The following is a 14955-nucleotide window of genomic DNA, read 5'->3' as shown; positions in this document are numbered from 1 at the left end:
TGACAAGTACAAACTGTAGTGAAGTCATAGAAAAGGCAAACATTTCCACTGACAGGCCACTTGTCAATCTGAGCCAAGCAGAACCCCAGCATCACCCTGGGTTGCTGTGATCTGCTGTAGTAGAGTGTGTTTTGTTTACCTACTGTTCTCTTTAATTGCATAAAATATTAACGTTCTGGGAACACGACACAGGCAACCCACACTACTTTAATTATGCTGATTCAATCCTCCTATCTGTCAGCCCTATAGAAGCTTGTGACAGCGACACATTCTGTAACAGGACAGACGGTTTCTGCATCACAGTGGCCAACATCCAAAGAACAAATGGATGCTGGTAATGAAGGTTCTGTCCCTGTCCTCTGGGGAAACTCATAATGCTGGGTGAGCCGTGAAAATGAACTCAGAGAGTTGTAACCCACTTGCACGGTGCACCTCCTAAAATATCAGGTTAATCAGAACGCTGTAAAGAAAGAAAACACACGATGTGTACCGCGGTGGAGGGTTAGGAGCCAAAGCTTTCATGGTGGTTAGAATTGACAGGATTTCAAACAAAGCAGGTTTGGCAGACAAAAACAGAGGAAGGAAAGAAAGCCCAGAGTCCATTAGGGGGCCAGTGTATTTGCGGGGAAGGAGGGGGGACCGACTCCTGCTGGAGCTCAGGGAGACACTTCAGAGAGGACTGAATTAAGGTTGGCTTGGAACATGGAGGCCTTGAGGCCGGGCTGGGGATACCATTGGAGGATTTCAAGCCCTGATGATAGGAATAGAGCTGGTATGCGGATAGGTTGAGTCCATCTAGAAGTGTTGCCACTGGTAAGTTCTGGGGTGGTCCTGCTAGGCCAGTGTTGCTCAAAGTACAGTGCCGGACCAGTAGTCCCTGTATCGCCTGAGAAACCTATGAGAAATGCAGATTCCTCCCAAAGCTGACCTTCTGAAGGTGAAGTCCAGAAAGCTGTAGCTCTTCAGAAAAGCCAGTGGGGTCAGATGCCAATGGCTCAGACCCATACTCTTAGCAATTTGGGAGGCTGTGAATAGGAGGATCGCTGTTTGAGGCCAGCTCAGGCAGATGAGTTTTCAAGCTGTCTTCTCAACACACAGCTAGGCCCAGTGATAAGCACCTGTCATTCCAGCCTCTGTGGGAAGCTGAGATTGGGAGTGTGTTAGGCCAGCTTGGGCAGTAACATCTACAAGACTCCAACTCCACCAAAGGGAAGTTAAGACGCAGTGGTGTGGAATCACCTGTGTGAGCCAAGCAATGACTGGAAGTCTGTAGTAGGCGGATCATGGCCTTGGTGCATATCTGGGTGAGGAGTGAGACTCTGTGCTAAAAATGATCAGCAAAGGAACAGGACTGGAAGCATGGCTTAGTGGTTTTATACCAGCTTAGGAAGTGAGAGGCTCTGAGTTCAAATCCCCAGTACAAACAAAACAAAAGCCTGTTGGACCACAGCCAGCGTCTGTTTGATAATCTGGGTTTCTTCATGTTTTGTTCCGATGTTAGATTCATCGGGGAGTTGGAAGATAGCACTGAAAATAAAAACAGCCCATAACATTAGTATCGGTCTCCCTCCTTCCTTCTCCATCTCTCCCTCCCTCAATGCAGGCATTTTGTGGTAACTTTTCATTAAAAGTGTTTTCTGACTGAACAAAGCTGACAAGGTTGTCAGGAGACTTTATTTGTGAAGCCCACGGTACCTGCCAATTTCAAAGCACAAATACAATAAGAATATGTCAAACAGCATGTGGGCTTTTGAGATTCATCAGCGAGAAGCACACTGTATTCTGACTCATTTTGAAAGCCTATCAGTAAAATCAGATGTGGATTTTAAACATTTACATTCTATTCATCCTTCCACTGTTTTTCTTCCCTTTAGGAGTGAAGGCTGGTTCAGTTGTAAAGAACAATTGGAGGAAAGGTGCGCCATCTAGTGGCAATATTGAGAACCACACATGGCTTAATTGGAATCCACCCCCCCCATCAGTCTTTCGCTTTAGCCTGAAATTAAAGAATTTTCCCTCAGAAAGAGTAATAGAGACAATGTGATCAAAGAACATTATGCACATGAATAGAAATGTTACAGTGAAATGTCTTCCTCGATGACTAACATACGTTAATAACAAGGACCATACCAATAGTTTGAAAAATTATTTTCTGAAACAAAACTGAATTAACTTGGGGCTGGGGGAAAATATTCCCTCCCTCAGAAAGTTACCCTCATAACAAGACCTGGGTCTGTGGCATTTTTGTCATTGTTTTTAAAATCAGATTGGTATATTTCCCACTCACACACCGCTTGGGCCTGTGTGTCCTTCAATTCCCCTTTTCAAGCAGGCCCCTTTCTTTTTCCATTGTGTTATGAAATCTAATCTAACTGGATTTTTTGGAAGCAGCACAATGTGATTGTGAATGTCTGTATTTATCCGGTTGTTCCTGAATTCAACTCCAGGACAATTGATACCTTTGGAAATTGTACACCTGCATTGAGACCATTCAAACAATGTGACCTTTGGTTTCAAGAGCTGAGCTGTAATTGTGCCATCACCACTTGCTTACTGCTCTGCGGCCAGCCTTCTCAACAGCTAGTCCCCCTGACCCACATACGGGCTCCCACGGAAGTGGCTGGTTGTCTTTCAAGGTTCTCGGCTGATGGTACAGTTTGTCTCCACTGAAGGTAGGATGGGGGATAAAACGGAGACGTCTGTGATAGGATGAAAGGAGGAGGATTCAAACACAGGTGGGGAAAATCCTAGCAAAACCTACATTTTTTTTTCCCTCAAAGAAGAATGAACAAATACCCACCTGCCTGGGATGTTCAGGCATGGGAAGGAATCCCCCAGCTTTGAAGAATAAGAGGCTCTGCATCTTTCCTGAAGGCCATTTACTGTCAGGATTCCAGAACGTGCCACCAACATTGAGTCTTTCCAGGTTTGAGGGTTGGGTGTTAACTCTTCAAGGTTATAGAATTGCTTGGAGAGTATGCAAGTAAACTTGCTTGCATGCTTAAAAATGGAAGACGAGCTGGTGGCTCACAGTACTCCTGTAATCCTAGCTGTTCAGGAGGCTGAGATCTGAGGATCGTAGTTCATAGTCAGCTCTGGCAAGAAAACCTGTGAGGCTTACCCCCAATTAACCACCCAAAAGCCTGAAGAGGATGTGTGGCTCAAGTGGTAGACAATGAGCCTTGAGTGAAAAAGCCAAGTGACAATGCTCAGGCCCTGAGTTCAAGCCCCAGGGTTTATGTGCACGCATGCGCATACACACACACACACACAAACACACATACACACACACACACACACACACACACGCATTAAACAAATAAATAGATACCTAAATGCTTGCCTCAGCGCGGTGAAGGAAATCCTGAAGGGTATTTTCAGGTAGACAGTTAGCTCTCAGAATGAGATTCTGCTTTTACTGAATCTTTGGGGGCTTCTTCCCCTCCCTCCTCCCAGACTACTGTTGTTCTTGACAACTTTGGCCCTTCTGCCTTATCTTGTGGGCAGAGGTGTGATAGGCTAACCCGAACTTCCTTGTATGGAGCATCCCAGCCTTATGCACTGGGAAGTCTTGTAAGATGTTAAGGAGTCATCGACTTTACAAAGCAGACATGTAGGAAGCTACAGCTTTGTTTAGAAACTAGATCTGGGGCCTGGGAAGGTGGCTCAGTGGTAGAGCACTTGCCTTGCATGCATGAGGCCCTGGGTTCAATTCCTCAGCACCACATAAGCAAAAAGAAAAAAAAAGCCGGAAGTGGCGCTGTGGCTCAAGTGGTAGAGTGCTAGCCTTGAGCTGAAGAGCTGAGGGACAGCGCCCAGGCCCAGAGTTCAGGCCCCACAACTGGACCAAAAACAAAAAAAAAGAAACTAGATCAGGATATTATTATTATAGACACAATTACTTAAGTAAAGACAATATGGACATAGAGTTTATTTCCATGCAATTAATTTAGTATTAATATTATATCTTATTAATAACAGAGCTCCTTAACAGTCACCAGGGAGAGTCAATTGATAGCTATTCAGTATTGAATTCTTCACACTTAAAGACAAAGTATTTTCCAGCACTGATGTGTGCTTTCCCTTGGCTAGGTAAGGGGCATTGGAGACAGTATTAATAACCTGGGCAGTCCAGGCATAGCTAAGCCCCTAAGTGCTCTATCTGGGGGTGCCCCCATAGAGCAATCCTTCCATCTGAACCCCTTCTTTCCCTTTCTGTGCATGTCGCAAGAAACAGATGGAAAGCTTGGTGAAACCAAATGACCCAGGCTTCATTCCTTCCTTCCGACTAACTGACAACTAGTTGCGGCCAGAATGCCTGGCGACTCTCTCCATGCGTTGACCTGCACTAGTTGGGTAGCTGACAAAACCCTCTGTTCTGTGGCGACTGGATGCAGAGTCACCGTTGAAAGCCATGGGGAAGGATCCTGGCTATTGTCTGGGACCCCCATGAGATCATGTAATAGACTACATAGCCATATTTGTTCTGATGATTTTTTTTTGTCTTGAAGCCAGGTTAAAAATGGACTTCCTTTGTTATTAGTCATCCAGGCTTCTAAAATTTATTTATGTTTTATTTTTTTATGGCACTAGGTTTTGAACTCAAGACCTTGGCATTTGTCATGCTGGTACTCTACTCCTTGACCATACCTCCATCCTTTTTTGTGAATGACATAGTTTGAAGATAGCATTCCATTAGGCCAAGGCCAGCCTGCAGCACTTGCTTTTGTTCCCAAATGGGATGACAGGCACACACTTCCCACCATCCCCAGCTTTTGATTCACGAGTGTGTGTGTGTGTGTGTGTGTGTGTGTGTGTGTGTGTGTGTGTGTGTGTGTGTGTGTGTGTGTGTGTGTGTGTAAGGGGGGAGGGAGGAGGGTGTCCTTCTTCTTACTGGTTGATGTTGGAGGTCTTGAGAATTTGTTCCCTGGAATTAGCCCGGAATCTTGACTTTCCAAGTCTAAGTCTCCAGAATAGCAGTTTAGATTTCAGGTCTGAGCTATCTTGCCCAGTTTTGTTGTTTGTTTTTTTGGTGCTGGTCCTGGGGCTTGAACTCAGGATGCTGTCTGCAGTCTTTTTCACTTAAGGCTCTTAAGCACTCTACCACTTGAGTCACATCTCCATTTCCAGGTTTTTTTTTGATGGTTCACTGGAGATAAGAGTCTCATGGTCTTGCCTGCCCGGGCTGGTTTTGAACCACAATCCTCACAGCTCAGCCTTCTGAGTAGCTAGGATGATAGGCATAAGCCACCAGCTTCTGACTTTAAAAAATATCATTTAATGGATCTACTTATTTGCAGACACAATAAGACCAGATTGAATTAAGAGTAGTGCTGTGACCTGGCCTACAGAGACTGTTTCTTCGGTGTCTCTAGGGCTCTCCATTATCTTGACATCTGCAACTTGATTCTTTTTTTCTCCAAATCTCAAACACAAGCTGGAACGCTGTGCAGTGACAGGGCCTTCTGTTCGCCGTGGGCCTCCTTCCGTATCTCATCGCCTGCCCAGACAAAGCATCGCTCAGCCTTGACTCAACCTAGATGGAATTCTGCCTCCAAAATTCGGAGGCTTTCCTCTGGGGGAAACTAAAAGGCAAATTGTGAAATCACTAGGTGACAATGTAGAGAAAAATAGGTCCAGGTGGTAGTTTTAGTATGTCTTACCAAGTCCTAGTCCCTGAAGTGACTTCCATTTTCCCATTCTAGGAGGTGGTGACTTTGGAGCCCAGATAGAAACATAGTAAATAAGTGGAATATGGTGCCCTCTCCTGGTCATAACTAGGAATTACTTCATAATGGAGGAATCTGTATGGATGTGTCTACATGCAGACCTTAAAAAAAAACAAAAACAAAAACTTACAATCCTTTTTCTCTCTTTTTAAAAATCAGATAGTAGATTCAAATCTTAGATCACACCACAATTGGGTACTACTTTTATCCTTCATTCCTTGATAAGGTTTTTGACTAAAAATTGGTCCTTTGGAGACTGTTCTAGAGCTAAGTTTTTACATTTTACTTACAGTTTAATTTCTATTTTAAAACTGAAATTACCCAGAGAAGTTGTGGTACACAATTCACAATCACCTAACTTCTGCCCTGAGTCTCCTCTGAGTGGGTTATACAGTTTGTTGCTCAGAGATAATGTTCTTTAATTTCTTAAATGTGTAAATGACAGTCTGAGATGGATAGTTATTCCAAATGGACAGTGGACAATTTCATCCTCTGTGGAATGTATTCCAGGCCATTCTGTCCATTTATTAATTCAACATCCATCTGTTGTGTGAGGTTAGGTGATGGATGAGTCATCAGACAGAGAATACTGACAGGTAAGAAAATTGTGTGAGCTAAAAGTCATTGGCTGGGGGGGGGGTGAGATGTGTCATTTGAACTCTTTCTGTGCATTTTATCAGCATGGAGGGCTATTATCAAACAGAGAGTGAAAGAGAAATGTTCTGGTCTTTGAATTTGGCTTGAGACACTAATACTTGAATAAGGTATTTGAACACAGCTCTGCTCTGAAAGTTGGTCCCAGGAGTGAACTGAGAAGTGCAGCTTCCCTGCCTTTACCATTTACCCCATGTCAAGTCCTGATCCCATAATCAAGGAAGAACGGTGCCCCCTGCCCACCCCTGTATGTAGGAATGCTCACCTCTCTCAAGTTGCTGTGCACCAGGTGTTTTGAACTGTGCTTTGCCTAGTGAGGCATATCAACAATGTAACATATTAATAGCAAACACACTGTCAACATGCTGGTAGAGAAGCCTGCAGATCTGACAGGGCTGGTAAGCTCTTCTGGAGAGCTCAGATCTACTTTTATAAGACACCGTCGGAAACTAACGTGACTGAGTGACCGTGGAAAGTCACATTCTCGCTGGCTTACACTTTCATACTTCTAGCCACATGTATACTCGGGGATGTCAGATGTGTGCAAACCCCCTACATTTCTTTTTTTTTTTCTTTTTCTTTCTTTTTTTTTTTTTTTTTTTTTTTGTCGATCATGGGGCATGAACTCTGGGCCTGGGCGCTATCCCTGTGCTCTTCAGCTCAAAGCAAATGCTCTACCGATTGAGCCACAGCGCCACTCCCTCCCTGCATTTCTTGATGAGGAGTGGAGCAGGGGGTCTGTAGCGCTGGGGGAGAGAAGCTGTGGGCACACAGGGGCCTGTCATGGCCGCATGGGGGGGTGGGGGACACAGCATCGACAAAGTCTCTTACACACATTTGCACGCATGCGCGCACACACACACACACACACACACACACACCTGTTCCCATAACACTAGTCTATTTTTCAAAAAAAAAGGGGGGGGGAAGGAAGGAAAGAGAGAGAGAGAGAGTCAGAGACAGAGACAGACAGAGACAGAGAGACAGAGAGTTCTCCAGAAGGGAAGGGAAAGGATTTCAATGTGAGACTTTATGTCCACTGGGACATAAAGGAGTCAAGGACACAGCTCTCTTTTCTATTTGATGCTCTAAAGAGAACCAGTGAAAGCCTAAAGGGATGGCGTAGACTGTGAGGTTCTAGCATCTCCATGAAAACCGAAACACGCAGGTTAGATAGAAGCTATACAATACACCGAAACCAAGAAGTAGGGGATTCCACCCTGACAGTTTCACTTCCGAATTTTTAAGGAGCAAAACCATATGGCAGCACATTCCTGAAAGGAATCAGAGCACCCCAGGGGGTAAGGGGGGGCATAAGTTCTTCCTACACCCCCTCAGTGCTTCTGTGTTAACAGGCTGGGTAGTGGGTGTGTCTCTTCGTCCTCCCACTCCTGGCTTTGGAGAAGGTGGTGGTTAGGTGGCCAGAGGCACATCATCTTTCCCTTGAATCGGTGCAGAGATGACACTTGTTGGAACTGGTCCCTACAGCCCAAGCGTACAGTAGAAATTTCCCCTCCTGTGTCGTCTTCTTCTCCTCTCCCGGGCCCTGGCTCCTTGTTGCCTGGCAACCCATCTGCCGCAATAGCTGGTCACCTCATTTTCTCTTGAGTGCAGCCTCGGAGAATTTCAAGGGGGATGTTCGGGCTTGGAGAGTGCTGGGGAAGGATCGAGGTTATAGTACCAAATCCTCTGTAAAACTGTTAAGATCGTGGACTCAAGGTGGTTCGATGGCAATGTGGACGTTGGAAGGGAAAAGCTCCTGGCATAGTGTGGTCTTAGAAACGTCGTTTCTAGCTTCCAGGAACTTACAAAGTGAACCTCAGTAATATTTTCCCTGATGTGAAATTCTTCCCGTACCTTAAAGGAAATAGGAAGTGTCTAAACTTACATATAACTCTTGGTGCTAACATTATGTTTTCATTTTGGCTCTTTGGAACAAAGGGTTAACATGGTTGCTAGGTGCACAAGCAGCAGAATGTATTTCATCATTGACAGTGTTGTTCTACTGCCAATGATAAAATAGCCTGTTATGATAAATTAATTATTCTATTGTGGTTAATGTATAGATCAATGGAAAATGTTAGTTTTAATATTTTTCTTCTTTAGTCCAGCAGAGGGCAGAAGGGAGTTTACAATTTCATCACCAAAGTTGTGCCCATCCAAGGCAAAATTCAGTGAATTTTTTTTTTTTGGGGGGGGGTAGAAAAATTACCTCTGATTGCTAAGGTATGGACTATATACATTGTATTATATACACAAGCCCTACTTGGTATGTTTAGGGCCAGTGTGCTCTTACCTAGGACAAAAGAAAAAGAAAAAGAATTCTGAGTTAATTTCTACCCAAGAGAAGACAAAAAGTGATACCCAGATAACAATAGTGCTCTAATTGTTTCCAATTTTATTGACTACTCACAGCACGGCAATTCACATTTTAATGTGTATTTGTGGAACAAATGCAGGAATGACAGAATATTTGAAATAATGAAGCATGGGTTATTTCATTGTTCATGTAGAACTGTTTGAAAGTAATTGAACCTACATGTGGGAGTCCATGAAATAATGAAACCAGGTTTACAACCTCCCCTGAAATCTGAGAAGTGACGCTTAGCCTTTCGTGTCTGTAGCCTTGGTGTCAGTGTTTCTTATAATTGTAAGATGAGATTAATATGCCATCACAGTGACATATGAGAAGTAGATAGATCTGTGCCTTGATGTTTACGATTATTTTCTACCCGGATTGCTTAGAATGGCCTTTAGAAACTGTGATTAAAAAAAGGAAAATTAATCTCTTGTGTTTAGCTGATGGTGAAAGCTGTGATTGCTCAGGTATTGTATCTGTTTTGCCCTGCGAAACTAAGATAGAGTCAGTGATATTTACTAAGAAGCATCTTTGTTCTCCACCTGTGGAAAAAAGAGGAAAGCAGATTCAAATAGAAGCAGAAGCTGAGTTTCCTGTGCAAGTTCTCTGCCAGGAGCTCTAGGCTTGAATGGAGATCCTTGATGGTATTCGGAGCAGGGGCACTGGATGTGCAGCCCAAAGCCCCACTTCCAGCACAAGCTGTGGCCTTGGCTGAGGCTGCCTGGTGGAGTCAGACAGCGCTTAGGGGCTGTACCCTCAGCAGTTGGGACAAATCCTTTGTTGCAGAAGAATCAATGTAGCATGTCACACACACACAGTTGGTGTAAAAGTGGCCCAAGTGAATACCTCATTTGGTGTTTTAAAAAGGAAGTGATCATTTGCCCTATGCCTACCTATACAGAAGGAAATTGTACTAAATATGACACTTTGCATGCTTCATGCAATTTGCAAAAATAGAATGGTAAAGACAAAGTTCCAAGGGTGAACCAATGCAACAGTGATACTCACAGGACACTATATTGGAAATAAACTTTACAACGTGTGTGTGGGGGTTGGGGTGGGGATGGGGGAGTCGGAGGGAGAGGGAGGGATAGCAGGAGAAAACGAGAGAGAGGCTAACAATGTTCGACCAGAATTGTATTCATTTTCTTACGTATATAACTGTAACCCATCTGTACATCACCTGTTTACAATATATATATATATATATATATATGTCTACCAAAATTTTAAAAAGAATAAAAAAACAAACACAGTTTTATAATTGAGTATTAACATTTGAAATATAATCATCATAGTCCATTCTGGCTATGTAACAAGGTTTCACAGACTAGATGACTTACAAACAAGAGCAGTTTATTTCTGACAGTTTTGAAGAGGAGGGATTTCAAGATCAAGGCACCAGCTGATTTTGCATCTGGTTAGGGTCTGGTTCCCCAATGCCTGTCTTCTCTCCCTGTGTCCTCCATGGTAGAGCAAGTGAGGACGATCCCTGGGGGTCTCTTCCATGAGGACGTGAAGGTTGTTTGTAAGGCTCCACCGTCATGATGCAACTACCTTCTAACAGCATCCCCTCGGAAGTGAGGATTTCACCATACAGGTTTGAGGGGAGCAACTTATTCTATAACAATAATGGTAGTAAAGAGTATATACATGGTGAGGGCTGGAAAGGTGGCTCAGTGGTAGAGCACTTGCCTTACATGCCTGAGGCCCTGGGTTCGATTCCTCAGCATCACATAAGCAAAAAGAAAAAAGCTGGAAGTGGTGCTGTGGCTCAAGTGGTAGAGCGCTAGCCTTGAGCTGAAGAGCTGAAGGACAGTGGCCAGGCCCAGAGTTCAAGCCCCATGACCGGACCCCCCCCCCCAAAAAAAAAGTATATACATGGTGATCTTGTTTCTGTTGCTAATAGCACAGTACCACAGACTGAGTAAGTTATAAGAAAAGAGACTCTTTCTGAAGGTGTGTGGTTGAGGGCTGCATCTGGTGATGCTTGCTGGCAGAGTGCCACGGTGGTACAGGGCAATCTTGTGGTGCCAGATAGGGATCACACACGTATACCTCCTGTGTTTGCTTGCTCCTGCTTATAAAACCTCCAGGATTCAATCGTGGGGCTCCACTCAGATGACTTGAGCCGGGATTTATTCCCAAAGGCCCAACTGTAAACACCATGGTCAAGATGATAAAACCCTATTGATTGGTCATGATGAGGATTGATCTCCAAATGTGAGTTTGGGGTAACAGATCCTATTCAAACCACTTTGAAACATCTTGTTCTCTGAACAGCAAAATACATGACTGTAAAATAATTGCCATGGATAATGGAATCTTAGTTTGTAGTAATTCTTAAGAACTTTAGAGGGGAATGCTGGTTTTAAAAAAAAGTTACAAAGATTAGTACTGGGAGATGATTAGATACCAAAGAGCCATTGAGTGACAGTGTCAGTGAACCGGGAAAGGTGGAGAATAGCCTGCAGGGAGGGAGGCATGTGAGTAAGATTTGGTGGGAGGGCAAGGAAGACTTGAAATGTGACGTTTCCTAGAGTCTTAGCTGTTCATTAGGCAATGACTGGAAGAAGAGGAGCCCTGGGTGTATATCCCCCCCCCCAAATCATCGATTGTAATTTCTACTTGGGAAAGGGAAGAATCTAGCACTTGCAAGACAGAACACAATATTATCACCTGGGCATGTTGGCAGAATGATATCTGATGTGTGTGTGTGTGTGTGTGTGTGTGTGTGTGTGTGTGTGTGTGTGTGTGTATCATAATTTCCACTTGGGCATGGGAAAAAGGGCAGAATGCATCATCTGGGTGGGTGTGGCAGCACTAGACCTGATACATATATAAATGTGTATATATGTTATATATTAACATGTATTTATATTTATATACATATAAATGGATCATAATTTCCACGTGGGCAAGAAAGAAAGTAGCACTTACCATCTGGACTCGTGCAGCAGTGTGGCTGCTGACCATACTAAAGAAAGTAGCATTCTAGGAGAATGCCGACGGTACCGGCATCCGTGCCTCCTGTAATGGCATGTCTTCTTTTTTTATCTGTAGGAATGGTGCAGAAGCTGGACCAGAAGCTCCCGGTGGCTAACGAGTACCTGTTGCTCTCTGGAGGCGTGCGGGAAGGTGTGGTGGACCTGGATTTAGATGAGCTGGACGTATATGCCCGGGGCACTGACTACGACATGGACTTTACCCTGCTGGTGCCAGCCCTGAAACTCCATGACCGTAACCAACCTGTGACGCTGGACATGCGCCACTCCGCCTTGTGCCACTCCTGGCTGAGCCTGCGTCTGTTCGACGAGGGCACCATCAGCAAATGGAAAGACTGCTGCACCATCGTGGACCACATCAACGGCGCCACCAACTACTTCTTCTCTCCTACCAAAGTGGCCGACTGGTTCTGTGACTCGATCAGCATCGTCCTAGCCGAGATCCAGAAGAAACCCCAGCGGGGGATGCCAAAGGTGGAAAAGGTGGAGAAAAACGGGACCATCATCTCCATCATCCTGGGCGTGGGGAGCAGCCGCATGTTGTACGACATCGTCCCGGTGGTGTCTTTCAAAGGCTGGCCGGCAGTGGCACAGAGCTGGCTCATGGAGAACCACTTTTGGGATGGGAAGATCACGGAGGAAGAGGTGATTAGTGGGTTTTACCTGGTGCCTGCCTGCTCTTACAAGGGCAAAAAGGACAACGAGTGGCGGCTATCCTTCGCCAGGAGCGAGGTGCAGTTGAAGAAATGCATCTCCAGCAGCCTCATGCAGGCCTACCAGGCCTGCAAAGCCATCATCATTAAACTCTTGTCGCGGCCCAAGGCCATCAGCCCCTACCACCTGCGGAGCATGATGCTCTGGGCCTGTGACAGACTTCCCGCCAACTACTTGGCTCAGGAAGACTACGCGGCCCACTTTCTGCTGGGCCTCATTGATGATCTGCAGCACTGTCTGGTCAACAAGATGTGCCCCAATTATTTCATTCCCCAGTGCAACATGCTGGAGCACCTGTCGGAGGAGACGGTCATGCTCCACGCTCGCAAACTGTCCTCGGTGCGCTCCGATCCGGCCGAGCACCTGCGCACTGCCATCGAGCATGTCAAGGCGGCCAACCGACTGACGCTGGAGCTGCAGCGGCGGGGCAGCACCACCAGCATCCCTTCCCCGCAGTCCGACGGGGGCGACCCCAACCAGCCCGATGACCGTCTGGCCAAAAAACTTCAACAGCTGGTGACTGAGAATCCGGGGAAATCCATCTCTGTCTTTATTAACCCCGACGATGTCACAAGGCCTCATTTCAGAATCGATGATAAATTTTTCTGAGTGTTTTGTTGTTGTGGTTGTTGTTGTTACTTTTCTGTTGTTTGTTTGTTTGTCCTCCTGGTTCTAAAAAAACTCTCGTCTCCTGTCGCGTGCACATGTGGATCTGTCCTCCTGTTTTGTGTGTGTGTGTGTGTGTGAGTATGAGTGTGTGTGTGTGTGTGTGTGTGTGTGTGTTACATATCCAGCTCAGATTGGATTTGTTAAGGACAAATAAGTTTCCTGGTTCTTCAGGATGGTGCAGCCTCTGAAACAGTATATTACTATTTCACGTTCTGCCTTCTGGCTCCGTTGCTTCTGTTCTCTTAGTTGTGGTCATGGCCTTTTCTTTGTTGAGTTGTTGTTGTTGTTTGTTTGTTCGACTTTTTAAGGAGAACTTGAGCCATAGATGAACACGCCCATAAACCCTCTCGCTTTTTCTGTTTCTTACTTTGCATGTATTTTTTTTTTTTTAAAGCGGATCTTGGGAAACAAACTTCTTTCTGACACTTACGAAGTCTCTTATCTTTGGTTTTTTTTTTTTTTTTTTTGTCTTTGTTTTTTTCCCCAATGAGTTTTTATCACTGTGGATACTGGATACTGGAGAATCTGAACCTGGGAACCATCTGGCACGTTGGCTGGATTTATTTCTTCTGCCAGAGTGCTTTCCCCACCAAGTCATGTAAACTTTGGACGTAATAATGCAGAACCTTCTTTGAATGTAATTGTCCTTGAGTTAGCGAACTTTGGAGGGTTTGGAGGGTACATTTCATAGCTTTCTAAGCAGAATTAAGGTTTCCAAATGTCAGTTTTAGTGTGTGTAATTATTTGAAGCCTTATTTAAAAACCCCATTAAAGGATATACCATGATAATTGTTATTTGCACTAATGAAACTTTGCCATTGTCTGAGTTACGATGTATCTTTCAGTACAAGTTAATATCTGCTGTTGACATACAGCCATGGTTTTCATTTAGCTCATTTCTCTCAGTTCATAGAATGACCCTTTGCATTCGGTTCAGTTCTCCTTTAATTGTAGGGTGTTCTTTTGCCCCCTTTGGAGTTCCTGGTTCCTGTCTTACTGAGAGAAAAAATTTTTAAAGTTTTATACCTGTTCTTTGACTCTGTCTAAAGCCGAGGAAGAAAAATACTTGATAAAGTAGAGGTTTCTGTATTTATTTCTCTTGGAGTACCAGAGAGAAGCTCTCTTATGAAGAGAGATTTTTGAAGAAAACTGGCAAGGAAGAATAGTTAGCCCCAAACTGAAGATACCATGTTCAAAATCAGCTTTGACCATCAAGCAGGAACCAGGAAGTATCTGTGGGTGTGAAATGGACATTTCCTATCTTCATGAATGAAATGACTTGCCAGCTTTAGGTGCTGTGGGGCATTGGTTCCCCGTGTGCTGTGGATTCATGGCACCCTGTGGTGTTTGAGGGGGTAAATGGGGTTTGCTAATCTCCCAAAGGACTGCCATGGTGTCTACTACTGGAAAAGTGGAACAGCTGATTGGTTTGGATCGTTAACATCCAGACCTGAAGGTTTAATTTTGGCCAATTGGAATTAGGAATATATGGTCTTGGGTTTTTGCATGGGAATTAATGTAATGCTTATGAATGGAATTGTTCAACTATCTTAAGTTAAACACAAAAATAGTAATAATAAAAAAAGAAACATACTGGCCTTGGAATTTGGTGGTGGTTATTGCTTTATAGCCTGAAAATTCTGTTCTATTAGTAATTTTGACTCAGTACAGTCAGGGTCTTCCAAACAGATGCTCATGTAGTGACCATCAAGATTCATTTTCTCCTCTTCCTGTTTTTGTGGGGTATTTTGTTTGTTTGTTTGTTTTGTTTTTTGCTGCTGCTCCTGGGGCTTGAACCCAGGGCCTGGGCACTGTCCCTAAGTTG

At 44.5% G+C, this 14955-nt stretch overlaps 1 protein-coding gene across 5 annotated transcripts in view; it reads left to right on the top strand.

Moving 5' to 3' along the window:
• Mb21d2 (Mab-21 domain containing 2) overlaps positions 1 to 14719 on the top strand; it is a 112915-nt gene extending 98196 nt beyond the window's left edge. For all 5 annotated transcript variants that reach the window (XM_070029842.1, XM_070029839.1, XM_070029843.1 and 2 more), the window contains exon 2: positions 11806 to 14719. In XM_070029842.1, the coding sequence (XP_069885943.1) occupies positions 11808 to 13070 (1263 nt within the window). In that variant the 5' untranslated portion in view covers positions 11806 to 11807 and the 3' untranslated portion in view covers positions 13071 to 14719. The remainder of the gene's footprint in view (positions 1 to 11805) is intronic.
• Positions 14720 to 14955: the final 236 nt, after the last annotated feature.

This window comes from Dipodomys merriami, unplaced genomic scaffold, assembly GCF_024711535.1.
Source record: "Dipodomys merriami isolate MVZ:Mamm:240054 unplaced genomic scaffold, mDipMer1.0.p SCAF_2, whole genome shotgun sequence".
In the NCBI taxonomy this organism is placed as follows: Eukaryota; Metazoa; Chordata; class Mammalia; order Rodentia; family Heteromyidae; genus Dipodomys; species Dipodomys merriami.
The sequence above is the reverse complement of the archived record's forward strand: the minus strand, read 5'-3'. Positions and strand labels throughout refer to the sequence as shown.